This window comes from Seriola lalandi, unplaced genomic scaffold (assembly GCF_002814215.2).
Source record: "Seriola lalandi dorsalis isolate HSWRI2012SDOR001 ecotype SW California unplaced genomic scaffold, Sedor1 jcf7180002054314, whole genome shotgun sequence".
NCBI lineage: Eukaryota > Metazoa > Chordata > Actinopteri > Carangiformes > Carangidae > Seriola > Seriola lalandi.
Window position 1 is genome coordinate 456,658 of NW_019524867.1, and position 27,773 is coordinate 484,430.

Here is a 27,773-nt window from a genome sequence, read left to right on the forward strand (position 1 = left end):
TATCCGAGCACTTACATGTGACATGTGCAACAGGAGTGACGCAGCCTTTGTAAAGCTCAGTCCTCAACGCCGTTTACAACATTTTGTCACCAACTGGTGTTATGCCTGACATGACCCAGTTACCCATAATAGTTATTGCTAATTAATTATTGTAATATTGAGAACAATCCACTCAGCAGTTCAAAGACAGAACAGTGCCAGACTGTAATGATTTATATTGATATTAATACAAGGGCTGTTATTCTACAAAAGCCATAGTTATTCTGAATAATTTAAAGCTAGGTCTGTAGATTATTCTGAATAACTGGTAACTTGTGTCTGGAAAGACAAAATGCAAACTTTCATTACTAATCAAAATATTACATGAAGGTGGCTGTTGTTGTTTTCCAGCACAGAATGACCATCTATAAGCAAGAAGAATCACATAGCTGTTATAGTAGGTCACAGCTGCATTTTGTTTGATCATCGAGTCCAAATGCAAAATCCAAAAATTAGATAACTTGAGACATGAAAAAACACATGTCCTAGTAAGGCCAGTTTACAACCGTCCTTTTGCTTGTTCCTATTCTACACAGAAGATGAAAGCCACACAGAATAACTTGCTTTGAAATTAAGACATTTTGTAAGGATGGCTGCCTAATCAATTAATATATACAAGCCCCGCTTACAAGTCTGGACTTTCACAAAAAGAAAAACAAATGAACCTGCTCAAAAGTGGGATGCTTATTTTTTCAAATAAATAACTTTCTTATGTCAATGCCTTTTTTTTTTTTAGAAGACTGAGGAATATAGAAAAGATTTTCACCTCTTGCGTAATCAGCGGCAGTGGCGGCTTCTGAGTGAAAGAAAATGCTGTAATTCAGGGATAATGATTGAAAAAGAATGAAATAAATACTAACAATTTGTGTCACCATGTAAAGATCTCCTGCAGGATAATAACTACTTTGAACCTTGGTAAGTATATTCATAATAGGCCTGTCTCCGGCACCACTAGGTTAATGTTGTGTCACCATGCAACTTTTATAGTGCTGCTGCAGATGGACTCCTGTGACCCCTGCACTGGCTACCTCTATGTCTGAGCCACTTTAAGGGCTCAAGCTGTGCTGCCCATTCTGTCACCAAAGATAACCACCACCAGTCTCACTGAGTGACAACCACTGTGTGGGTAAAGAAAACCTGAGAAGCCCATTGTGGAATATGTAATGACGCTTTGCAGGTGAGTCACATGTTGTTTTGATAGCTGAGCTAATTCAGGAACAATTTATGTGTTTATAGAATAAATAATTAATTATTGAATAAATAATCAATAATTAATTGGCAGACTGTGTGGGACATGATGGGAACAGATGGTATTGTTTTGGCTTTGTTCTGGTCAGAAGAGACTCTTCTTTTTAACTTTTCATGGGATCTACAAAACCATTCAAAATGCTGTGTGTAATTGTGGTGATTTAGAGTGTTATTTCCACATTTAAAAAGAAATAGTTTTAGTGCCAGAGAGTACACCAGCAATGAATCCTGTTCTTAAAGCATATCGCTCACAAAAAAGTTAAACGTGATAAAGAACCAATGTTTACACAGCTGCTTTTGATTTTGATTACAGACTCTTCTCTTTGGGCCCCTGGTGCTGTCACTGAGCCCTGTGGATCTCCTGTGGATCTGTTATGTATGAGGTCTCACAGCAAGCCCAGCCCTGAGGAGACACAAACCAACTGTCCATGCCGGATAGTCTTCTAAAGGCAGAAAGCTATCATGGTAATGTGAGAGTCTTCACAGGTGAACCTGAGCCTTGAGAATGAGGCCCACAGGGACGCACCTTGTCTCCCCGGCAACAGAGGACACACAACAATGGTGCTTGGCCGTCCTGGTAAAGGAAAGCCCCCAAGGGACTTGACGGAGGAATACCAGAACACTTCCTTTTGTGGGTTTCAGCTGTGAATACACTGTAATGCAGAGACAAAGTGGTAGTGCCAGGTATATAATATACCGTATATGTAAACATATATATGTGCAATCTTGTAGTATTGTATGTGTATTTAATTTTTAACTCATATGCCAAGAGTCAAAATGCAATGTCCCGTTTTTACCTTTGCTCCAAAGAGTGACAGAAATTAAAACATTTTTGATCTGAGTGTCTCCATTTTGTGTGACCATTTATTTTTTACTGTTCTGCATTTCAGTGGGAATTATTGTGGTTTTTGCTTCACTGTATTTGTCAGACAGCTGTTGCAATGTAGTAACTCTGTTGCATAAAGTTAAACATACATAAATTAATATTAATTATATAGATTTTTTTTGATGTGTTCAACTGATTACCTCTGCTTATAATAGTTTGACATCAGCTGTTGTATGTTGCTCTTGTATGTTTCTACTGACATTTTGACTTGTCATATCAGGAAAGGCACAGGTGTTACTGATAACATAACGATGGCTCCATTCCATTAAGTGTCCCAGTGAGTCACGACAGCGTGATAGTGAGTCAGCATTCAATATACCTTTAGTCTGAAACTGAAGCATCTAAATGGAATTCAGCCATCATTAATTAATTTTTCAGTTCCTACTGTGACCAGTCAAAATATCTTATTTAACTTTCTCTGAAGAACCCTGCTCTGCTGGAAGATCACATTTGCAGGTTATAGGACTATAACTGAACCTTGGCAGGAGGGGGAATTTAAGTTCACAACCTTTGTATTTCTAAAATACTGGGTAAAGCTGTGAGAGGTTTTTGTTTTTTTTTTTCCTAAAAGGCATACTTCTGATATGCTCATAGAATATGCTTTGCAGAGGTTTAAACTATCCAACACTAAGCATTTAGACCACCTGTAACATTAAATATGTCTCGCAGCTGAGAGCATGCATGAGAACCTTTTAATGGCTGGCTTTCCTAACCCCTTCTTCTTTTATTGCAAAAGTAGCTTGACAAAACCCTCTGTCTGTTTGGAGTGAGGAGCAGCACACAATCAAAATATAACCAAATAAAGCAGAGATGGAGACCGAGATGCTCTGCTGCTCTCTTCCTTTTATGGTAATGTAGCGTGAGGGAAGGGGGCGGGGCTGATGCGTAAACGTCCTCAACGTGCTTCGGACACCCGGAAGCGTCGCAAGATGTAACATGTTTGACTGAAGTTAGCTGTGTTTGTGACCTAGTAGAGGAAAACTAAATTTCATATTCACCATTCTAAGTAACGCTGAATTGTGTGTAGCACAGCGAAGATGAGTGTGAGTGAAAAAGAAAAGGTAAGGTAGCAACAGCTAGCTGCTTTGCCGTTTTAGCTTAGCAGATTTCATCCATACATTTGCTCGAAGCATTTTTCTGTCCTCCTGAGCCGTTGTTGCCAACTTCTTCTCTTTAACTCAGGACCCTGCAGCCCTGAAGGAAGAGGGGAACACCCTTTTCAAGGCAGGAGACACGCAGGGCGCTGTCCGCTGTTACACCAAAGCACTGAAGCTGAGTGACAGCCAAGCAGAAAGCGCTGTTCTGTACCGCAACCGCTCCGCCTGCTACCTTAAACTGGACGAGTTCAGCAAGGCAGAGGCTGATGCCTCCAAAGGTGGGACACATCACTGCAGCGGATATTGTGGAGTTAGTGAGATAATTGAGTAAAACCATATAGTTTTCATGATTGTACACAGGAAGTCTTAGGTTAAAGTGAAGGGACGGCGCACCTGAGCACGCGGTAAAGCCTAGTTTTACTTGATTTGCACTTTGCAATCGATCTATTCATCATAGTTCACTGTGACTTGCTAAGGCCTGCACGTAATATGGGCTATAGCCCCTCACCCCCAGACCAGGATCCTGAATTGCTTTGTAGTGCTTTAAGTGCCAAAGAGTAGAAAATTAGAACATAAAGCAGCTCTTTGCAAATATGATAGTCAGAGATGCTCATGATTATACAGTAGACAGACGGACAGACAATACATCATACAGACCCAGATGTAAACAGTCATTGAGAAACAATTTCTACAGAGGTATACACACTAACTGTCCTGTCTTTGATGAATGGAAGTATTCACAACTACTATATTTCCGTAGGTGAGAGATAATATATCTTTCTACAGCTCTGGGTGGTGTTACATGAACTGACCCTTTAACTGGCTGAGGATTTATGGATGTACACAGTTATGTATCGAATGTCATATTTGCCACTCTTTTCAGCTCTTGATACTGACCCGGGTGATGTGAAAGCCAGGTTCCGGAGAGCTCAGTCTTTTCAGAAACTTGGTCGGCTCGACCAGGCCTTTCTGGATGCTCAGAGGTGTGCTCAGCTGGAGCCCAAAAACAAAGCCTTCCAGGATCTGCTCAGACAGCTAGGAGCACAAATCCATCAGAAGGTGATGTGATGTTTTTAAAAAATGGATGAAAGGACATGGAGATTTGGTCATGTATTTGAAAGCTAACCCTGGAGGAACAGTTGCTAATTAGGCTTTTTTCTCTTAATCCTGTAGTCGGCACAACTAAACTCAACAGATGCACGTGTGCAGCAGATGTTCTCACTCCTCTTAGATGCCTCTGCAAAAGACTCAGATCGACAGAAGGTAAGGGTGGTGCAGAGGAGTCCTAATGTATTTTTAGTAATTCTCTCTTTAAGTGTTTTGATTTTTCTTCATTTATCTTGATCCATCTATGAAGCTGCATTGCACTAAATTAATGTAGTCCATTAATCAATTTCAGGCAGCTCAAAATCTAGTGGTGTTATCTCGAGAAGAGGCAGGAGCGGAGCAGATCTTCCGTAACGATGGAGTGAAGCTGATTCAGAGACTACTTCTATCAAAGCAGGAGGACGTGGTCCTTTCTGCTCTGAGGACTCTGGTTGGTTTGTGCACAGGGCATCAGTCCAGAGTAAGTGTAATAATTTATTCTAAAGATATTCATTGCATCATCTTTAAGGTCTTTTTTTATTTTTTTTTTACAGTGATGTAAACTTGTATTTCACTCCTTGGAACACAGATAAAACAGGAGGTATATCCATAGTGATACCTCTCTTATTTGTACCCTTTGTTCCTTTTAATTTTATTGGTATATACTATATCTACATCCATGTAGAAGTGTTTAATCTGTCAGGAGACTGTATCCACCATGCTAGTGACACGTTTTAGTGCTGAAGTCTTAATTTTATTCCTAGACTATGGCTATAGTGAATGAGCTTGGAATGGAGCAGCTGTGCACAGTAATGGGATCAGGAGCCTCCACTGTGTCGCTGGCTGCCTGCCACCTGCTGCAGGTGATGTTTGAGGCTTTGACGGAGAGCATGAAAAAAGAGATCAGAGGGAAAGATGAAGCCATACTTCCTGGTGAGTTTGGACTCTGATCATGTTCATATTTGGAGCTGGCTACACATGAAAGTTGACTGACAGTGTAACAAATGCTTTTTTGTGTGTATCAGCTGCCTGTCCTGTACTTTCAAGGGTAATTGATTGTGTGAATTTGAAACAGAGCCCTCCAAGGAGCTACGCTCAATGTTGCGGCATCTCTTGGGAATGATGCCAGCAGCTAATGTGTCAGGAGCAGGCAGAGACAGTGCCATCAACCTCCTGGTCAAACAAGTACCCCGCAAGTCCTTGAAGAACCCTGACAACTCCCTCACGTTATGGGTGATAGACCAAGGTGGGAAATGCACCTGCATGTAATCAAATAATTCTTTTACCGTTATGCTTTCATGGAAACAAAATAGCCATAGACCCTCTGTCAAATATACCCATTACAGTTTTTCACTATAGTTGGACTACCCTGACAAGGAGTAAAAGTGTTTAATCTATGTTTTCAGTGCCATGGCTTCAGCTATTTCAAACCCATTCCAGACATTCAGTCACTAGTTTTATCTGGCATTGCTGCAGCCAGATTAATGACGTCTTTGTCTTTCTGCAGGACTGAAGAAAATCCTGGAGGTGGCTGGGACAGTCCCTGAGCTCTCAGAAGGACCACCTCTTACAGATAACTCCCACATGAGCTGCTCTGTCTTGCTTAGCAAACTCTATGATGACCTAAAGAGTGACAACGAGAGAGAGAACTTCAACAAACTATGTGAAGAATATGTTCAGTGAGTTAACCAGCAAAGATTGTGTTATTAACTTGTCTGTTACTAGAGCTGCTTAATACTACAATATCGTGAATGTGAAAAATCATTATTACAGACCATAAACCAACAAATGTATTCTGTGACAAATTCTCCTAACCTGATATTTTTCTGGGTAGGCAACACTTTAGCCGGTCTAGCTTAGATGCCAAGCTACGAGCCATCCAGACAGTATCGGTACTCCTCCAAGGACCGAGCGACGTGGGTAACAGAACTCTGGAGATGTCAGGAATGATGGACGCTGTGATCTCTCTGTGTGCATCTGAGGATGTTACTCACCAGCAAGTAGCGGTGGAGGCTCTTATCCATGCTGCAGGCAAGGCCAAGAGAGCCTCCTTCATCACAGCCAACGGAGTGGCACTTCTGAAAGACCTCTACAAGAAGAGTGAGAATGACAGGATACGTGTGAGAGCCCTAGTGGTAAGTACTGCAGACAGTTAGAGAAAGGAGCATTACTAAAGAAAGATACAATGAATTCTTTCCTGTGGTTTATTACACAGGGTTTGTGCAAGCTGGGATCAGCAGGAGGGACTGATTTCAGCATGAAGCAGTTTGCAGAGGGATCCACGCTGAAACTTGCCAAGCAGTGCAGGAAGTATGTGTGTTTGTGTTGAATTTTGAACCTGGTTATAGCTTAAGAGAAATGTTTCATGCCTGGTCCACATTGTTGCGTAACATGCCTAAAAACGACAGATGAGGAGTTGATTCTTGGATTTTAAGATAAGATGCAAGCTGTATTTCTTTCTCTGTTAGGTGGCTGTGTAATGAATCTCTGCCCCCAACCTCCCGCCGGTGGTCCGTAGAAGGTCTCGCCTACCTCACCTTTGATGCTGATGTGAAGGAAGACTTAGTGGAAGACAAGAGCGCTCTGCTGGCCATGTTTGAGCTAGCAAAGGTTGGGTTGTTATAATACTTGTGACTCATGGACAGTAGAAGGCAATTATAAAGTCAGATTCCTCTCATAAAAGGTTCTTGATAACTCTGGTATTTATTTTCACCAGCGTGACAATCAACTTTTTTTTTTTTTAACTAGTGACATTGACTTGTTTTTCTGCATGTTCCTGCAGTCTGAGGATAAGACAGTGCTCTTTGCTGTGGGCTCCACACTAGTCAATTGCACCAACAGCTACGAAGTGGAGAAGCCGGATCCTCAGATGGTGGAACTGGCCAAATATGCAAAGCAGCATGTACCTGAGGAGCACCCCAAGGTACTGTTCTTAAAAGTTATATTACATGCATCCTTTTCTTTAAAGACTGCCTGTTTTACGTGAACCCGTCTGTCTTTTTGTGTGTCAGGATGCACCTTCCTATGTGGAGAAAAGGTTGGTGAAGCTGCTGGAGGCTGGTGTAGTGTCTGCGTTGGTGTGTATGGTCAAACATGAAAGTCCAGCTCTCACAGAGGCTTGTAGAGATTGTATTGCCAGGTAGGCAAAATGGCAGTAAGTCTTTTCCACTCGCTGTTCTCTCTGTAGATTTTTGTCTTAATGCCATTTCTCACGGCAGGGTGTACTTGGCTTTGGTGGAACGGCAGGAAGACAGAGGCACAGTGGTGGCACAGGGTGGAGGAAAGGTAGAGCACCACAATAAATATGCTAAGTTTAGCCTGCGCACTAATCTGAATACTTTGCCTTCGGAGGTTCACATGCTGTATGTTTTCTCCACAGGCTCTGATCCCATTGGCATCCGACAACACAGATTTAGGGAAAATCAAAGCGGCACAAGCTCTGGCAAAAATAACCATCACGTCTAACCCAGAGATTGCCTTTCCAGGAGAGAGGGTGAGGAGAATCTGTAATCAGCCTCAGTCAAAAATGTAAAAAGTCTGTCTTGTTAACCTTCTCTCTTTTATGTTTTTAGATCTATGAGGTGGTCCGCCCACTCGTCAGTCTTCTAAGTCTTGAATGCACCCTGCTGCAGAACTTTGAGGCACTCATGGCTCTCACCAACCTGGCTGGCATCAGTGATAGACTCAGGTTGGCCACTAGGGGGAAATCTATCCTAAGAATACACATGCAAAACAGTCAGTTGTAAAGGGAGCATGATAACAGAGATATTTGCAAATCCAATTTTCTGTTGTATTCTTTCCCCACAATTTAGCAGAATTACCCCCCCCCCCCCCCCAAAAAAAAAAAAGGTACAGATTTGTGCCATTTTAACTTCTAAACACACAGGATCCTAGTTTGCCTCCTAGAAATTGAAATGCCATCAAAACATTTTTACCAGTGCTGATTTCAAGTCCTTTGGGGAAAGTGGCCTAAGCTTTTACAGTGCAAGTCCCAAGCCAAGTCTGAGCTCCTTTAAGTCCAGTTAAATGGCTTCACAAGCAAATTGCAAGTTAATATGAAAATTCTTTCACATTTCTGCATGCTGAGAGCTTACACATAGTAATTAAGGTATGTGACTATGCCTGACGCTGGCATATTCATTTTGATTGCTCTTGGATTTCATCAACTCAAAACTTAACTCTCTTATGTCTTGACTGTATTTCATAATGTACTTCTCATTCTGACATCACAATTTTATATTAGTTAGTAGTGTATCTGCGTATAGTGATAAAGTATATTGTTTCACAGACAAAAGATCATAAAAGAGAACGCCGTGCCAAAAATTGAAGGCTACATGTTTGAGGAGCACGACCTGGTCCGAGCTTCTGCCACGGAGTGCATGTGTAATTTGGTTTTAAGCACAGAGGTAAGACACACATTATTAATCCTAGATTCTTTGGCAGAAATTTGTTAAAAAGTTGAACTAACAGCAGTGGGTGATTTGGTGTGATCTCAGGTGCAGAAGCTGTACCTAGCAACAGGGAACGACCGGCTGAAGCTGCTCGTGCTCTACAGCGGAGAGGAGGATGAGAGGCTGCGGAAAGCTGCTGCAGGAACCCTGGCCATGTTGACCGCTGAGCAGCCTGAGCTCTGCGCACGCATCCCCGGAACAGTAAGCACACCACTGTCCCCACACCTCCAGCAAGTCAGCACTGTGATATACGACAGTGCCTTAGTTTCATATTTTGGCTCACATGACTCCCCACTGTCGTCTCTTCTCAGACAACCCACTGGCTAGAGATCGTACAGACGCTGCTGCTCAGTGAACTATCCGACCTACGTCATCGTGGAGTGGTCATCGTTCTGAACATGATGCAGGCGGAGAAGAGCCTGGCTGAGATGCTCATGGAGAGTGAAGCTCTGGAGATCCTGTCTGTCCTGGCGAAGGGAGGAGAGGGCACGCCAGAGCCGGTCTCAAGAACGGCTCAGAACTGTCTGGACAAGGCCGTGGAGTACGGCATCATCAGAAACAGGGAAGGGAGGGAAAAGGGCAAAGGAACTGAACCCTGAAAACACAGCTGCTGTGTGTGAATGTGCCTCTTGGCAATGTTAAAGTGCTTTGAGTATTATGTGGGACCAGTAAAGTCATTTAACTTTTACAGGAAATCAGTTTTTTGGTCTGAATGGGTAGACACCGATTACTCTCGTCTTAACCAAAAATGGTTAAAAGCAATAAGAAATTTAGGAATTTAGTTCCACTGTTTGTATTAATTTTCATTGTATTTTCATTCATGCACATCCAGCAAAATATTTTATACATTCTTTAGAGATTGTAATTTTTGCTTGTGTAATTGTTATTCCCAAAATATACTTAGGCATAATTTTACATTGTTCACACTACTTTATCTTTTTTGTAATTACGTTTGACCTTTAAAAACCAAAACATTTCGTTAATATAATTCCGCTAATTGTGTGCTGTGTTTAAAAACAATGCGTTATTACTTCACTACATTCCCAGTGCTTTAACTGTGTTTTAAAAATAAATCTCTGTATTTGAACTGTGTAGTCGCCTCTCTGCTGAGTACATCCATCTCTAACGCATGGGCGTAGTGTTAAATTTTGCAGCATTATGGACGCGCATGCGCAGCACATCCCGGTTCCACAGTCATGAGTGTTTCAACTTTGCGGACAACTGCGTTGCGCGGCTCAGCAGCGTTTCTGTGAGAAGTCATCAGAAGTAAAGCGTTTTCAATGCGGTGGTTCGGATTTGGCTTCAACGCATTTGGACAGATATGTGTCCATGAAAAATCTATGAAAGTAGCAGGTAGAGACGTCGCCAATGAAGTCAAAGTGAACAGTCCAACAGAGCTGTCGGACAGAAGTGGCTGCTGCTCGAAGATCAGTCAAATCAAAGCATGTTGGAGTCGAAGAGCATCTTTGCATTTGATCAGTGAGTCCAAGACAACTTCTCAAAGCAGCTGTGCAAGCCGTGGTCAGACACTCTAATTATTTGACACAAATTAAAGGCGGCTACAATAACGCACTCTTAACTCATGTATCATTTTGCTCTCTTTGATAGGTGACAGCTGTGTGTGTGTGGCAGGTTTCGAAGCAGCCACCTCCAAGGAGTCCTGTGGAGTCTCAGTGACAGACAGCCGCGGCTGTACAGATGCTGTCATCAGTGAATTGTATTTGACCCTTGCTTTCCCAGACAGGATTGAGACCTGGGACCTCCGGAATAAAGAGAAGACTCCATCATGGAGCATGGAAATAAAAACCCAACCACAGAGCTCTGGTTACGTGTATTTTAATATCTGATTTAGCTGGCAGACATCAGAATCATTCTGCATGACATGTAAGAGTCTCAACAGTGTACTTCTTGCTGCTTTCTTACTCCAGGACCCCTAGTGAATCTTCCATTGGTCCCTGGGGGTTACGTAGCCACAAAACCTCCCCTCTACCGCCCCTTAACACCAGCCCTGAAGGCCAAGAGTCTGGCACTGGGAGCAGAGCATGCCATCCTTCTCTGTGCCACAGGAGCTGTGTACACCTGGGGACTGGGCAGGTAAAGCTAACACTCATGTGTTTGTTTTTATTAGGAATCTGAGCAGTTGCACCTTAATGAGTATTGTCTGTTTATTTGATAGTCATGGTCAGTTGGGGCACGGAGGCCTCACATCTGAGGAGGAGCCCAAGGCGGTGGAGGCACTTTGGGGAATGCCCATGAGCTGTGTTGCTACAGGAGGCTGGCACTCTGTCTGCATTAGTGGTAAATGTTGTATAAAGATGTTGGCAGTGAAAAGGGTTACACCCCCTCAACTTGAGAGAAAAAAAAAAGTCTTAATGACCTTTTCTTCACAGATGGGGGTGACCTTTATGTGTGGGGTTGGAACGAGAGTGGCCAGCTTGGACTTCCATCAGGAGGTCTGAGGAAAGCAGCTCAGCAGCAAAGTAGCCAACAAGCAGGTTTGATGGTGGATTCATTATATTTGAAAGAGACATCACTTTTGAGTTTTTCAAACTGATTTTGACTTTGAGCATCATAAACTAAATGCCATCAACTGTCACTGCACTGGGATAAGCTACAGCTGATATCTCACATTCCTTTGCAAAAATAGACCATTTAAATGTATAGCATATCAGGTATGGGAAAAGCTTTAGCATTTATAAATGAACCATCCCTATAACTCAAGTATAATATCATATATGTTGCTTGTAGTATCCACTCATGAGTAAAATCTTCAGCGGTAAAAGCTCAGTTACATTGACTGTACTGAACAGGAGCATTGTGCCAAGATGCCAGCTCATCTCCTGGTGAAGAGCCACAAGAGGGAGAGAAACAGGAAGAGGTATTCATATCGATCCAGGCGTTCCCGGCTCTACTGGATGTCACTCCGTCATGTGAAATCAGTACAGTCAGCTGTGGTTCCCGCCATACAGCTGCTGTAACAAGTAAGGACCATGTTTCTCACTGGTGTATAATATTGATTTACATTCTGTGACAAGTCAGCGTCATGGTCACCTTTTCCTCATATTTTTTGATTTCAGCGACAGGTGACCTCTACACTTGGGGCTGGGGTAAGTTTGAATCTGAAGCTAAGCTGACATCTAAATACATTTTACTCAATTACAAATATGTTACGTTTAAATAAAAAAACACCCACTAGCAGCACCAATCAAATTATGATGTAGTGAAAAGACATATGGTCAGTACAAGTTAAATTTCCCCTGTCCATCTTTCCTCCTATTACCATTTCAGGTGAATACGGCCAACTTGGACATCACACTTTAATCAGTTCAGATGAGCCTCAGCGTGTGGAGTACTTCAGGAAGCAGCAGATGCGAGTAGTTGACGTAGTGTGTGGGACATGGAACACTTTTGCTGCTGTCGTCAAGGAGGAAGTAGCTTGCTCTTAAAAATTCCCCTGATAAACATGAACAGTGGACTTTGGATAGCATATCAGGAAGTGTAGATTATAACAACAAATGCATGGAGACTTTGGATTTAATATATTTTGTAATATATCTAAGTTATTTGTTTGTATGTCTATAAAAAAACTTTGGTAATTAAGTACTTTTTTAAAACATTTTTTTATTTTCCTTACATATATTTAAAAATAAAAATCACAAGAGTTATTTAATTTCAAAAACAATACATAAAAACAGTTAAGGTGATAAAATCCACAGGTAAATATAATTTAAGGCAAATAGTGAAAATTTCTCTAATCAAAAATGAAACACTATAATATCAGAATTAAAGGGTGATGCATTTCCACAGCCCACTAGAGGTCTTCACAGCACAATCTTGAAAGAACTATGGAGAAATGAAAATATAAAGTTGCAGTTAAGTGAACAAAATTGTGTCATGTCAAACACATACTGGTAATAATAATCAGATTTTTACTTACCTGACAAAATCAGGTGATCTTGAGATGACATGCTGAAACTCTGAGAGGTTCACGGTTCCATCCTTGTCAATGTCTGACTCTTCAAGAATCTAAAAAACATACACAGGGAAGAACTGTTAGGCCCAGTAACACATCAGTGTACCGACATGCATCCACTATCTGTTACAAATATCTAGGGTGCCTCCATGCATCTTCAAAGAGGAAAAACTCAGTGAACTCACATTGCTGATGAGCTGTCGCATTTCCTCTGCAGTTAGTCTTGTGTCATCTGTCTCCCCGGTCAGACAGTTAACCAGCTTCTCCAGATCTCCGCTGTCAAGGGTTCCATCGTCGTCAAAGTCTAAAAAAAACATCAATATGCTTCTTATACAGATTCATAGCCTGACATGTATTACTCATAACCAACTCTTTTTAATCAATTTATTTACCAAATATACGGAATGCATAGTGGGATTTGATTTCCAGAGTAGCAGAGTCACTGAAGGCACTCAAAAGATCCAGAAAGTCCTCAAACGTGAGGCTTCCATCTTTCTCTTCACATGTTGAGAATACATGGCAGATTCTTCTCCTGAATGGGTTGGACTGGGACAGGAACAAGTACAAGGGTCAGTACAGTTTATCAGTACTTAAAGTACTTCCTCCACAACACACAAAGCACAGGACAGTACACAGGACAGGACACTTAGTTAATGATAATAACCACTAAGCAATCCGCATAACACCACAATTACCATTTAACTTAAATGTTATTTTACCTTGAGTTCTGGCAGAGTAAGAATCCTCTCCATTGGTACTCTGGTATTTGGAAGGTCTTTCTCATCTTTGGTGAGCAGTTCAGTGAATCTCTTGTGAGCCCTGAAAAAAAAGGAAGCCACAACTTAATTGTGTATTCAACAATCAGTGATAGATTAAATTTTTTTTTTTAAACATGATTGTAATGTAACATGCAGTTCATCACTTACAGAAGAATTTCTTGTTTTGTCAAGAATGTCAGTTCCTAAAAGATAAAATTAGCATTATTAGAATGGTAACAGTGCTTTTCGCACCACATTGGAATACTTTTATGAGTCTGATTTCCTATAATGCATCCATGATCTAACTAACTGACATTAGCAACAACATTAGCTTCCATAGTCTTAGTCAGCGTGACATATACGTTATATTTAGTTTAAAATAAATACTACAACAGACCGAAAATAAATCACCCTGTCCCGCTGATGACAAGACTTAAATAATTTTCTTTTACCTTAACACTTTAGGGTCAGATAGATATTGCGTTATCCTCGGTTTTTACGGGGCGTGAAACAACTATTCACAACTTTAGCCACTCGGTTAACGTCTGCAGCGATGTAATACCTGCTTTGGGGGACTTTGCTTTGGACACTTACTTGATATTCTGAGAGCAAATCCTTCCCAAGTTGACTTGCCGTAGTTCCCATATTGAAATTTTCGACTTAAAGATGTACTTTTTGTTGTTACAAATACTACTACTGCTGGACAACTTGTTGCTTTAACATCGCTTACTTCCGGTTTCTGCTTAACGCATTCTATTTCCTGTACTAGCTACGTAATGGTTTCTATAGTGACGTACTTGTAAACAACTGCTATACTGACAGGTCAACAGTAGCCAGCTGGTGACATATAGTAACTAATAGAGTAACATATTACATTACTGAAGAACCGTACTGAAGTAAAAATTTTATGTAGCGTACTTAACTGAATATTTTTATTGTTTGTTAGTACTTTATAGACTACTTCTACTCCACCGTCTTGTCAAAGAGCAACATTGTCCTACTTTTTACTCCACTACGTTAACAGTATTTCACAGCTGTAGTTACTAACGACTTTTAAGATTTTACATTTTAAAAAAATCATCTGACAACCTTATAAAATACAACACATTTCTAAAGGATTAAACAGTGTTTTTGACCTTTTTTGGCTTCTGAGCTTCTTGTCATGTCTGAGTTCAGAAGGGATTTCCAACCCCTGAAAGAATAGCATTAGCTAATATTGCACAACAAAAGTAAAGATAAGAGAGAAGTATGAAAATGAATACATTTTTGTGAATCACTTTGTTTTTTTCTTATTTCTTCTGCCATGAATTATTTCACCCCTCATATTTATTTTGTGAGCCTTTGGTGGGGACCAACCAGAACCGCTGGGCTAAACGAACTAATTGTATGTAAAGAGGTTAAAACTAGCTCCACCTTGAGCAGCCACAGCAGTAAAAAAATAAATGCTGCTTACACATTGATGCATCTGAATCTACAATCCAAAGTCAATTATGAGTCACAGAGGACATTTTACTGCAAAACTAGTACTTTTGAATAATTTTTTTTCTTTTAATAACATTTCTGTACTTAAGTACAATTTTGAATGCAGGACTTTCACTTATATTTTTCACTTGTATAGCATTGGTAATTTTACTTAAGTAAAGGATCTGAATACTTCTTCCTCCTAATGTTCCAGCCATAATCTCTCATCTCTGTTTTTCTGTTTTTGTTTGGGTTTTATTTATTTATTTATTTATTTTTATTGTTTGGCTTGTTTAAATTTATTAATTTATTCTCTCTCTGTTCTTGTAGAATCTCTTTCCCATAAATAGTCCAAGCATACTGATAAAATTACTAATCATCTTCATTTTATTGTAGTTTTACAGCAAATACCGTCTTTTTTGCGACAGAAACAAGCAAAATCAGTATTTCAGTACATTTTTCTTCTACGGTATAAACAAAATTAGTAACATGAGTGAGTAATTAATTCAGCTTACAAACATTAAAAACTTAATAATATACCTACAAAACAGTAGCTTTTGGTAATGTATTCATCATTAACTACCTGATAAAATACTTTGGGGATTGAACACAATCAGCAAATGTTTATAACTGCACTAACTACTTTACAAAAATGTATATACTGTAAATGAGAAATAAATGAGGATCCCAACAGGGAGATCAGGAGATGATCAACTCAGCCCCGGAATAGAGACAAGCTAAGCTCCTGGATTTGTGTCCCAGTCTGTTGTATCTGAAACAGAAGAATAAAAACAGAATTACTCTTAATACAAGTAGAATAATGTGCAATGAAATAAGTGTAAGTGCCTAATATATCTCATCATTCTCTAACATCTTTAACATCTGACTGTTCTTAGGTAATAATCCCATTGCTCTAATTACTTATTTTATTCTTAATAAATACAACAACTCTTATGATTTCTCCTCAGATTGTGGGTTTACCTGTCATTTTCGTTCCCTCCTTGGTCTCAGTTGGAACACCAATCCCATACTCATTTTCCCCAGTGACTCTGAAGAAGTAGATTCCTCCCTCCTCCAGGTCAGACACCCTATAGGACAGTCGGCGGCATTTGTCTGTGAGTCTTGTCCACCCTTTCCTGCTGAGGTCCCGTATGTCCACAAGGTAGTTCTTGACAGGAGCTCCTCCCTCATTCTCAGGGATGTCCCAGGTAACAGTGGCAGAGTTCTTGGTCACATCTTTAACTGCTATATGAGCTGGTGGACCAGGGGAATCCAAAACCCTCACATTCAGGGTTAAAGAGGCAGATCCAGCGACATTTTGCAGTTTGACTTTGTATTTGCCAGAGTCGTCACGTGATGCCCGTTCCACTGTGATAGAGGTGACGGAGCTGGTGGTATTGATGAGTCCTCTGACTCTCAGATCGACATCTGCCTTGTCCCATGACACAGTGGGAACAGGTTTGCCGGTGAAAGGCATAGTCAAAGTGAAGGAGCTGCCATCCTTAACAAGTAGAGTCTTCCTCATCTCAGGGCTAATATCAAACTTGGGCTCCTCCTCTCTCTCAATGGCTACCTGCGGATCTGTTTCAGGACTGGGCTCGCTGATGCCAATCTTATTTATGGATCTGACAATAAAAACATATTCTGCCCCTGATGCGAGTCCACTTACCGTAAACTCTGTTTTATCTGTGTTATGAACGCCAACAGCCCAGTCGTCTTCTGTTGATTTTCTGAATTCAACTTTATACCCTGTTACTGCTGCTCCACCATCAAACAGCGGCTTGTTCCACGACAGAGTGATTGAGGATCTGGTTGAATCAGCTATAATTGGCTTTGCTGGAGGGGATGGTAGAAACTTTGGATCCTCTGCCAGGGTGAGCGGGCATGGGAGACTGGGTTCACTTAACCCTGCAGCATTCTCAGCAAAGACTCTGAATTCATACTCACATCCCTCATGCAGACCAGAGGCTTTGACTCGTAAGTCATAGACTGGTTTTTTATTGACTCTTACCCAGCGAACACCCTGCTTCTCCCTCTTCTCAATGACGTAACCACTGATGCGGCTACCACCATCAGAGGCAGGTCTCTTCCAGCAGATAGTCATTGCGTCGCTGCTTGCACTTGTGACCTCAACATCCATCGGAGCAGATGCGATAGTAAAGGGATCCATTGCCCTGATGGGCTCACTGTCCAAAGTCTCACCCTCCCCATATTTGTTCACTGCCCTCACTCTAAACAGGTACTCATTTCCTTTGAGCAGCTTGGTTATCTTACAAGTAGTTGCCATCATGTTATCATACACAAGAGTCCAGGAGACACGGCTGGTTTCACACTTCTCAACAATGTAGTGCATGATGTCAGCACCGCCAGTCTCATGAGGGGGTCCCCACGACAGGGTGCATTTCTCTGCTGAGAGTCCAGACACTTCCAGAGGTCCGGCAGGTGGGCCGGGCCTATCCAGGACCTTGCAAGTGATAACCTTAGATGTGGTACCACCTGTATTCTGCAGGGTCAGAGTATACTGTCCAGAGTCTTTCCTAACACTTTCTCTGATAAGTAGAGAGGTATGTGTCTTTGTTGCAGTTATCTCAATCCTTCCTTTGGTGCCAATATTTCTACTATTCTTCAACCAAAAAACTGTAGGATTGGGGCGACCGGAGATGTCAGCTTCCATTTTTAGGAGGTCTCCTGCTTTGACAATCAGCACCTGTCTAAATTTGTCCTCCAAGATAATTTTGGGTGGCTCTACATCGTGCTGTACAGTCACAGGTCCTGTGGTTTCAGAAGGTGCACTGAAGAGCTCAGCTGAATTCTTTGCAATCACACGAAAATCATACTGTTCACCCTCTGTGAGGCCAGTCACTTCCAGGGAGGTGTCCAGTAAGTTGGTAAAGTTGCACTTAAGCCAGCAACTATCTGGCAGCTCTTTACGCTCAACAATGTAACCGGTTATTTTAGCTCCACCGTCATATTCTGGTTTATTCCATGACAGGGAAACTGAGCTGTTAGTTATATTGGTGACTGTGAGGTTGCATGGGGGATCGCACTGGTCTCTTGCTGCTACAGGATCAGATGCCTTGCTGCAGGGTCCAACCCCTGCCATATTCTCAGCACAGACACGGAACTCATATATCAGGCCCTCTTCAACATTTGTTACCTTGAACTGGTTCTCAGTCACTGGGCTTCTGTTTAACTTTGTCCACAGAATACTGCTTTGATCTTTGCATTCAATATGGTATCCAATGATAGGGCTGCCACCATCACTGTCTGGTTTGCTCCAAGCAATGACCATAACAGACTTTGAGGCTTGTACAACATGGAGGTTGGTCGGTGGACCAGGGGGCTTGAAGGGATACTGGGCGACAACAGGTTCAAATTCAACAAATTGGCTCTTGCCATAGCGATTCTCTGCAGCAATACAAAACTGATATTCAGTACCTTGTGTCAGACGGGAAATTTTGATTGATGTTCTTGCAACTGTAGCCGACACAGTCTGCCAGGCTGTGCTCCCTGTATCTCTCTTCTTAACAACGTAATTACTGATTTGAGATCCGCCAGTATAATGCGGAGGCTGCCATGACAAAGACACAAAGTCAGCGCTCACTTCATCCACACTGAGGTCACTTGGTGGTCCAGGTCGTTCAAAGACATTGACAAAAATTTCAGCAGATGTGTTTCCAACAGAATTGGTCAGAGTCACCTCATAGACACCGACGTCTACCCTGGTGGCATCTTTGATTATGATCTGAGATGACGTGTCAGATGTTTGCACATTTACCCTGCTTGTCTCTTTCAGCATGTTGCCATCTTTTTTCCAGGCTACTGTTGGTGGCGGCACACCTTTGAATGGAACCTCAATCTTTAAATCGTTCCCTGCCTTCACACTGAATGTGTTGGAGAGCAAACAAATAATGGGCTCAGCACTAGTATCTTTTACGATAACAGGTGTCAACAGGGACTTTGGTTCACTCCTTCCCTTTTCATTCACAGCGCTCACTCTAAAGAAATACTCCTTTCCTTTTGTCAGCCCAGTAACAGTCACTTCCAGTGCTTTACTCTCTGAACATATTGTCCATGTGTCATCTCCCTCAGCTTGCATTTCTACTATATAACATGTGATTTTGCTTCCTCCATCATGGTCAGGCTTCTCCCAAGAGAGTCCTGCACTATTGCAAGTGACATCAATGAGTGTGATTTTGCCAGGAGGCAGAGGAGCCTCAGAAACTTTAACAGCCTCAGCGGTCTCTGCTGGCAGTCCAGCCCCAAACTCATTCACAGCCAGGACACGGAAATAATAAAAGCATCCTTCCTGGAGATTTTCAATCTTGTATGAGTTTCTCACACAGCTGCTGCAGACACTTGTGAAGGCCTTTCTAGCCTCCTCTCGCTTCTCTACGATGTAGTGCGAAATCTTTGTTCCTCCATCAATGAGCGGTGTCTCCCAGGAGATGGACACAGAGTCTCTCTTTACCTCCTTCACCTCTAGGTTTGTTGGTTTGCCGGGAGAGTCCAGTACTCTGACGTTGATGAATGCTGATTTAGTGCCACTGCAGTTCTCAGCAGTCAACACATACTTTCCTGTATCATTTCTATTAACGTTCTCAATCAGTAACACTGTGTAGGAGCTTGTTACCTCAATTTGAGCCCGCTCACTGAGAGGTCCACCTTCCTTTGACCATTTAACCTCAGGCTCTGGCCTTCCCTTGATGGTGACAAACAGACGTAATGTGGAACAGGCTCGAACATTCACAATCTTCCTCAAGGCAGTGTCCAACTCAATCTCAGGTCCCTCCAATTTTTCCGCTGCTTTCACAGACCCAGGTAGTTCCACATGCTCTCCAACTCCGGCGGGGTTCATCGCACGAATGCGAAAATTGTACTCTGCATTTTCTTTCAGTCTCTTCACGGTGTAGTTTGTTTCCTTTATACCTGTGCTTGGTGTGCATACAACCCACTCATCCTCTAATGTTTCTTTCATCTCAACCATAAATCCACTAATGACTGCTCCACCGTCATAGATAGGCTTTGACCAGGTCAGAGACACAGAACTACTGGTAAAATCTGTCACTTTAGGGTTGGTAGGGGGACCAGGTGGGTAAGTAGCTTCACAGACTTTTATATACTCACTTGGCTCACTTGGTGCACCCACACCAGCAGCGTTTTCTGCCAATACTCTAAACTGATAGTAATGTCCCTCAGTGAGCCCTGTGCATCGGAAACGCAAATCGTTTAGTCTTCTCTTGTTGCATTTAGTCCACCTGACACCTTCTTTGTCACGTTTCTCCAGGATGTAGCCATCGATCTCTGTGCCTCCATCACTCTCTGGCCTTTCCCATGTTAGTGCTATAGAGTCACCAGTCACAGCGCTGGCCGTAGGGGTAGAAGGCGCACTAGGTGTTGTAAAAGGGTTCTGTGCAATGAAGGGCTCTGATTCCAAAAATTCACCAACACCAAATTTATTCACTGCAGCAACTCTGAATATATATTCTTTTCCAGGCACCAGTTTTGTCACTTTGTAACTGACAGCTTCAACATGGGCATCAACCCCAGTCCATGTAACACGGCTGGTCTCCCTTTTTTCAATGATGTAGTGGGAAACACAGGCACCGCCATCATTTACCGGGGGATTCCAGTGAAGATTACACTTCTCTGCACTGACAACTTTCACCTTCAGAGGCCCATCAGGAGGACCAGGTCTATCCAGGACCCTCACATTAACTGGCACAGATGTAGTTCCGCCGACGTTACTAAGGATCAGTACAAAGTGGCCCCCATCCACTCGGGTACAGTCCCTGAGAGTCAGAGTTGTGTGAGTGAGGGTGTTTTTGACCTCCATTCTTGGTGTAGTTTTGTCAATTTCTTTTCCGTCCTTCAGCCATATTACATCAGGAAGGGGCTTCCCGAAGTAATCAGCTTCAATAACAAATGTCTCGCCAGCCTGAACACCAGTAGCGCTCTTGAACTTAGGATCAATGAACGCTGTGGGTCCCTCGATAACATCCTGAGCGATGATGGTTACACTTTCTGAAGGTGTGCTCCAGACACCAGCACCATTCTTGGCAGTTACTCTAAACTCATAACTTTGGCCTCCTGTCAGACCTGTGACTGCGAACTGATTCTCAATAACATTGGTGAAGTTTGCCTTCATCCATCTGCCATCTGGGAGCTCCTTCTTCTCAACAACATAGCCTGTAATGGTGCTTCCACCATCATACTTGGGTTTTGCCCACTCAAGTGTGATGTTCTCTCTTGTGATGACAACAGCTTCAGGTTTGCCAGGCGGATCGCAGGGGTCTCTTGCCACATAACACTCAGATATTTGGCTGGATGAGCTGAGTCCAGCAATATTCTCAGCAAAGACTCTGAATTCATAGTCAATGCCTTCCTGCAGTCCACTTGTTTTGAAGCGAGTATTAGGTATAACAAGCTTGTTCAGCTTGGTCCATAAAATGCTGTTCTTCTCTTTGCGTTCTAGATGGTAACCGATGATGGGGCTGCCTCCATCTTTGGTTGGAGGCTCCCATTCAACAACCATGCTGTACTTTGTTACTGTGGACACAAAGGGGGTTCCAGGGGAAGCGGGCACACTAAATGGATATTGTGCAATTACAATAGGAGAGGTGATTGCAGTACTCTTTCCGTACCTATTTTCTGCAAACACTCTCAACTGGTATTCACTTCCTGTCTTCAGCTTGGTGACTTTGATTGTAGTTCTTACTGTCGTTGCTGACACTGTCTGCCACTCTGTACTTGTAGTTTCACGTTTCTCCACTATGTAGTTGTCTAGCTGACAGCCTCCTGTGTATTCAGGTGGCTCCCAGGAGATGGTAACATAGTCAGAATTGACTTCATCAATCCTCACAGGTCCTGTGGGTGGGTCAGGTTTTTCAAGAACAACCAAAGTGATTTCTCCTGTAAATTTCCCAGCAGTGTTGCTTGCCGTGACTGAGTATTGACCAGAGTGCTCCCTCGCAGCATGTCTGATATGAAGAACTGTTAGTGAAGGTGTAGTTGAAATCTCTAGTCTTGATGTCTCTTTAACTAACTGACCATCTCTTTTCCATTCAATCTTTGGCATTGGGTGCCCAACCACCGGGATCTCTACTTTCAGATTTTCACCATTCTTGACACTGAATGTGCTGAAAGTTATCTGGAGCGTTGGCTTAATAGCATTTTCCTTATCTGTGGCAGAGCCAGGTGGCACCCTTGGGTTGTGTTCTCTGTTCTCCGCAGAAGTGTCAGATGAACCTGGTGTGAAGATCAAATAAGCATTAATTAATCATAATGAATTATACATGATTCATATGGTTATTGATAAGCCAAATAAATCTCTTGGACCTTTTGAATGCATTTGAGTAAATACATCAATCCATTTCAAAATATGGACAAATTATTTGGTTTGCATGTAATGATTATAATTTGTGTATTCTGAAAAATGACAAAAAACTGTATATTAAATAGGAAAAAACAAAATATGAGTCTTGTCCAGTTTGTTCAATACAAATGTGTGAATTTGTTGTTTTTAAAAATTGTTATAACATTTTAAACATGTTTAATCGAAATCAAAGTACGAATATATACTGTCTAGGCTACTAAGTGATAAGATGAATGCAGGACATACCTTGGACAATGAGTGTGGAGGGTGATTGAGAATCCTCTGCTGTGAGCTGAGCATCAGTGTCTGGTTTCATATTTATATTTAGAGTGTGAGCTTTATCTTCTGCTTTCTCTCCCGTCTACAAAAGAGGATGGTACAAAACCTTCAGAGAAAATGAAACGAAAGAGATACAGACACAAATACCCCACCCCACCCCACCCCCATTTGTTACCTATGTTTGGTTGTTTGTAAGTAAACTGTAGCTTTATGATCACATCTAAAAATCTGCTATACATATTTCATCATGATAGGATTTTGACCAAGGTAATATTAGTGTTTTAAGATGTGGGCTCTATTACTGTGGTGACTGTGATCTGTTGGTAACAGAAACTGGTTTTAAAAATAACTAGAGGCATGGTGGACCAGACTGCCATCTGTTCAGATAAAACTCTATTATTATCTAATTTTGAAAGCTCTCATAGGTTTAAACCAGTTCACTTAAGCACAATTAGGAAAAATCACCCAAAAAAAGGAAAACTGAGGTGCCCACAACTTTTGCTATACTATTTCAATAACTTTTAAGATAGTCCAGTATTACATTTTTAAACACAATTGTACTTACTGCATTGTTGCTTGCTTCCATCCTTTGTCTTACTTATCCTTATTTATATGTATGAGAAATGTAATGTGATTTAAAAATCCAGCTTGTCCAGTTATGAAGCATCCACTGTGGTGATCCCCGACACTCTGTTGCAGACATACACAGCTCTGCCAATCACCGCCTGCTTTATCTCCAAAAGCATGCAGTGACTAAAATAACCATGATGCCTGACTGGCCACCTGACAGCTGCTCATGCTTTCAAAGTTAGTGGAGCTTACATAGGTCAGTGAGGAAAAACTGGAGCATTGCTCAACATTTAAATATTGTACACATACTATTCCAGTTACAGGGGGTTTACCACATGGGTTTACGGTTTAGATAACTTCTAAATACATTTGTTTGTGTGTCTGTTGGAGGGTGGGTGGGTTATATGTGTGTGCACATTTTAAGTGAACAAGACCCTTCCTGTGAGCAAATTGTCAGCCCTTACAATAATAGGTAGGTAGGTCAAGGCTATGAAATACTTAACATATTGGCTACTTTTATCAGAATACATGCATTACATTTGCCTTCTTGAGGAATATGTATTGGATTTTATTATATTTTTCTCCCGTCCTTTATCAATAAACATGTAAAGATGCAAACAAACAAGATACTTTTTTCTTATTCACAAAATACTAACAAAGGTTGAGCATAAACACAAAAAAATAAAAATGAAAATAATGAGTACATCAAGTTTTAAGAAAAAAAGGGGGGCTCTTCTCAAATTAACTTGAATAAATCAAGTAAAGAAACTAACTAAAGGGCTTATATCCTTCAAAAGCTTCAGACACTTACTTAGGAATTTAAACTTGTTCAGCCATTGATTTATACATTATGTAGTTTTACAATACCTGCATTCTTGTATAAAAACTTCCCTAATAACAGTAATCATTTGATTATTTAGCTATGTATTTAGCAATTATAATACAGAGAATATTTCTATTATTATTTTTTACTTACCTACAAAACTGCAGATAAATGCATGAATATAGCCATATTCTAATTGTAATATAATTACTCTAATGTGAATGGATTCGACTTTAATATGGTAACGCAAAGACTATGCAAATAAATGTTTTTTATCACCGAAACATTTAGTTTGAAAAAAATGAACCGGATATACAACAATAAACACCGACGAAGAAGAAGACGTGTCACTACCACCGAGGCTAGCTTAGCATAGCCAACCCGGCGTTTGCACAAATATGGAAGGAACGTAAAACTGCGAGTATGAACAAGCGTTAGTTTTGTCTTTTTTTTACAAAAGCGTTAATCTGCTGTTTGTTCCAAGACGGGAGACGATGTCAAACCTAAAAGGTGAGCTCACTATCAAATGAACTCATGCTTGTGTCGTGACAATTACTGAGAAGCACAGGTGTCTGTGTCAGTGCATCTTAGCTTTAGACTGCTTGTTTTGTGTGATGTAGAGTTGTCTATTGGTTTGTAGGTTTGGGAAATTGTAATGGACAGTTTGGGTTTTTATTGTTGACACTTCAATAGACAGTAATAAGTTGCAGCCCTGCTGTCCACTCCTGTGTGTGACCGGTCTGTCAGATGATTCAGCAGGATGAGACTTAAATGAGCTTTCTTGTCAAATCTCATGCCTCTCTGCCTCACCAGCAGATCCAACCATGCCGCTGCAGTATGTGTACACAAACCAGGACTTTGTCACAGACGTCCGTCGGAGCACTGACAGTAGTTCCGGGATGGCATCACCGCCCGCAAAGTTTGACACAACCATCCAGGCCGGCTGGGCAGACAGGATGGAGAAGGGGCTTTTTCGATACCATCTGGGTAACTTACAAACACGCATCCTGCCGGGTTCACGTGGCTATGTGGCCCAGTTGAATATTCAAAGAGGAATAGAGAGAAGAAAGCCTCAGGAGATACTGAGCATTCAGCAGGAGTTCAGTGCCAAGCAATTCAATTTTAACAAAATCAATCCAGAGGAAATCATATTTGAGATGATAAAGGACACAGAGAGAGGCACAGCTTTGCATCACAGTGGGCAATTGCATCAGCCCTGCAGGATGGTCGTGTTGGTCAATGTCAGTCCTTTGGAGTTTGGACACTGTCTCTTTGTTCCAGAGCCATCATGTTGTTTACCGCAGGTTCTGACAAGGTTCGCCATCCAGGTCGGTATTGAATCTGTGCTTCTGAGCTCCGACCCTGGCTTTCGTGTGGGTTTCAACAGTTTAGGAGCATTTGCGTCTGTCAATCATTTACACCTACATGGCTATTACCTGGACCACGAGCTCAAGATAGAATCTATGCCGGTCAAGCCATTGCTTCCTGAAAGGGGATTTTATCGCTTGTTGGACTTTCCTGCGGGGCTTTTGTTTTACACAGAATCAGAGGAGTTGGAGAAAGTTGCCAGAGCCATCTGTGAAGTGACGGACTTTCTTGTGGATGGTAACATTGCTCACAACTTGTTCATGACTAGAGGATGTCCACCCTGTGATCACAGACAGAACGAAAAGAATCTCTGTTCAAGAAAAGGCGTTCGCATCGCTGTATGGCCCAGAATATCCTGCTTCGGTGCCAAAGAGGAGTCTTCCTTCAACGTAGCTCTTTGCGAGCTAGCTGGACATTTACCGTTTAAGAACAAAAAGGACTATGAGCTCACTACTGAGAAAGATGTCATAGATATCATTCAGAGGTATGTCCTGCCTGATGAGGAGTTTCACAGGTTGGAACAGCAGCTTACTCGTCATTTAATGGGTTTATAATGTTAGGAAGCCTTGTTAAATCTTGTGCTAGAGTTACAAATCAACTAGATTGGATGCTGATATATTCAGTTTTCAGTGTTCCAAGTTTTTGGTCAGTTAGAAAATGAGAAAATATCTTGACCCTGAATTATACTTATGGATCTCTGCAGAATCCCCTATCCTGCACCTAGCCTAAAGATAGCATTGGATGTGCACACAACTACTCTACAGAATATGTTTCAAAGTTTCCACTAAACTATAAAGATGATTACAAATATTTACATTGATCAGTATTTTATTCATAAATTTGAGTGTGCTTTAATTGACTAATGGATGTGATGTAATGAAACTGGTATCAAATTAAAAAAAGCACTTTATCTAAAAACAAAAGTTTTGTATTTTTCTTTTTTTTTTTTGAGTTCCACTTTGTATTTGTATGATTTGATTTGATTTGTATGTTAAAGCAAGTCATTGACCTTTTACACCTAAACAGGAACAGAGTATCTGCTATGAAGATGCAACAGTGTAATGTTTATGGATAAAGTAACAGAAGGAACACGGAGGCTCATCTTTCCAAGGCAGTGATGATGTTTATAGCTGAGTCTACGTCAGTCGCCACTTCAGGACGATTCCCAGAACAGCATGAGGACGAGGAGGTGAGTCTAAGGATAGTGCCAGCATCTTGGAAAAATTACAATGAATAAAATGTGTTGCTTTCATGCTGTCCTCTTGTAGAAAAGGGAAACGGTCTCAAGGGTGGGATCATTTAACAGACAAGCAGTGTAGACAGAATATCACTGATAATGCTGATAACAATATGTGTGAAACTGAGCATGACTCACACAAGTTAAAAAAAAAAAAAAATTAAGGTGTGGCTTGGTGCACTATAGTTGTGTCAGGCCCAAACAAAAATTTGCAGAAGTTACTTGTAGCCACAATAATTATTGTTTTGCTGAAAACATTTGTCACAGAAGGAAAAACAGATGTGTCAATGATGAAATTAATAATGGCTGAATTCCATTTAGCTGCTTTGGATGCAGGGTGCTAGCTCATTGTCTCACTGCCATGGCTTACTGCAGTTTGTGACACCTGTGCTTTTACTACAGTAACAACTTAAAGTGACGGCCGAACCAGTAATAGAGGATGTGTAAGTGTAGTCACCATCTTTCTTTGCCTGATTGAAGCTTGGTTCACTCTTATGCTCTTCTTAGCGCACACACACACACACACACGTTGCATTGATGAAACATACAAATACAACACATGCAAAAGTCTCCTCAACAAGTCTGACAGGGGTGCTCATATCAAGAGGGATCAGTGTTACACATTATCCCCGAAGAGCACATCATCTGCCAGAATGACATCACCAAGGTTGCAGTGCTAAGCCGAGCAGTAAGATCAATGAGCATAGATACCCGCTCATTCATTTTAATGACGTTCCTCATTGGTGAGTCCAAAACCAGTGCAATGATCTAATCAACTTTATCAACATAGCACTTTTCATACAAACATGCAGCCCAAAGTGATTCACAGATCAAAACGGTAGAAACAAAAATAGACTTTTGCAAAGTTAAAAATTATGTCAATAAAATGTAGTGAAATAAATAAACGCAATGGATAAAAAGAAATATGGAAACCATGATGAATACTTAAAACTAGGGTAAGAAATGACGAGACACCTCAAATAAAAGCCAGGCTGAAAAGATATTGTACGTCTCTGTGTTTCTTTTTAGAAATAGTCCGCAAGAAACAATATTTTATTTTTGTTGAAATATATGTATGTATGACTTGCATATGTGCATTATGTGCAAATGACAACCATAAAA

General features: G+C 41.4%; 5 protein-coding genes across 7 annotated transcripts; 3 read left to right on the forward strand and 2 right to left on the reverse strand.

The window, feature by feature from the left end:
- The first annotated feature begins 3,078 nt into the window (after positions 1-3,078).
- On the forward strand, positions 3,079-9,894 carry unc45a (unc-45 myosin chaperone A). Its single transcript, XM_023406697.2, has 19 exons — positions 3,079-3,234; positions 3,356-3,548; positions 4,154-4,329; positions 4,444-4,533; positions 4,670-4,837; positions 5,121-5,289; positions 5,432-5,602; positions 5,864-6,035; positions 6,191-6,491; positions 6,572-6,666; positions 6,825-6,966; positions 7,139-7,279; positions 7,368-7,495; positions 7,575-7,641; positions 7,736-7,849; positions 7,929-8,044; positions 8,645-8,762; positions 8,853-9,008; positions 9,119-9,894. Exons 1-19 carry the CDS (start codon positions 3,211-3,213, stop codon positions 9,404-9,406), a joined length of 2,829 nt encoding a protein of 942 aa, XP_023262465.1. The 5' UTR covers positions 3,079-3,210; the 3' UTR covers positions 9,407-9,894.
- Positions 9,895-10,015: 121 nt separating this feature from the next.
- rccd1 (RCC1 domain containing 1) lies at positions 10,016-12,407 on the forward strand. 2 transcript variants are annotated; one of them, XM_023406698.2, is made up of 8 exons: positions 10,016-10,328; positions 10,416-10,631; positions 10,736-10,901; positions 10,984-11,105; positions 11,198-11,302; positions 11,618-11,788; positions 11,885-11,914; positions 12,096-12,407. In XM_023406698.2, exons 1-8 carry the CDS (start codon positions 10,088-10,090, stop codon positions 12,251-12,253), a joined length of 1,209 nt encoding a protein of 402 aa, XP_023262466.1. In that variant the 5' UTR covers positions 10,016-10,087; the 3' UTR covers positions 12,254-12,407. The 2 variants fall into 2 exon arrangements, with proteins under 2 accessions (XP_023262466.1, XP_087030222.1); XM_087174096.1 differs by having other exon boundaries at positions 10,016-10,286.
- A 1-nt stretch (position 12,408) lies between these two features.
- Positions 12,409-14,289, reverse strand: cib1 (calcium and integrin binding 1 (calmyrin)). Its single transcript, XM_023406699.2, has 7 exons — positions 14,133-14,289; positions 13,707-13,741; positions 13,500-13,599; positions 13,173-13,326; positions 12,966-13,084; positions 12,745-12,833; positions 12,409-12,650 (listed from the first exon to the last, which is right to left on the reverse strand). Exons 1-7 carry the CDS (start codon positions 14,181-14,183, stop codon positions 12,629-12,631), a joined length of 570 nt encoding a protein of 189 aa, XP_023262467.1. The 5' UTR covers positions 14,184-14,289; the 3' UTR covers positions 12,409-12,628.
- A 1,074-nt stretch (positions 14,290-15,363) lies between these two features.
- On the reverse strand, positions 15,364-23,367 carry LOC111655348 (titin-like). The gene is made up of 4 exons (XM_023406696.1): positions 23,219-23,367; positions 22,621-22,735; positions 15,981-22,247; positions 15,364-15,771 (listed from the first exon to the last, which is right to left on the reverse strand). The coding sequence occupies exons 1-4, from the start codon at positions 23,237-23,239 to the stop codon at positions 15,737-15,739; spliced, it is 6,438 nt and encodes a 2,145-aa protein (XP_023262464.1). The 5' UTR covers positions 23,240-23,367; the 3' UTR covers positions 15,364-15,736.
- A 1,015-nt stretch (positions 23,368-24,382) lies between these two features.
- gdpgp1 (GDP-D-glucose phosphorylase 1) lies at positions 24,383-26,337 on the forward strand. 2 transcript variants are annotated; one of them, XM_023406682.2, is made up of 2 exons: positions 24,383-24,556; positions 24,860-26,337. In XM_023406682.2, the coding sequence occupies exons 1-2, from the start codon at positions 24,541-24,543 to the stop codon at positions 25,966-25,968; spliced, it is 1,125 nt and encodes a 374-aa protein (XP_023262450.1). In that variant the 5' UTR covers positions 24,383-24,540; the 3' UTR covers positions 25,969-26,337. The 2 variants fall into 2 exon arrangements, with proteins under 2 accessions (XP_023262450.1, XP_023262451.1); XM_023406683.2 differs by having other exon boundaries at positions 24,863-26,337.
- Positions 26,338-27,773: the final 1,436 nt, after the last annotated feature.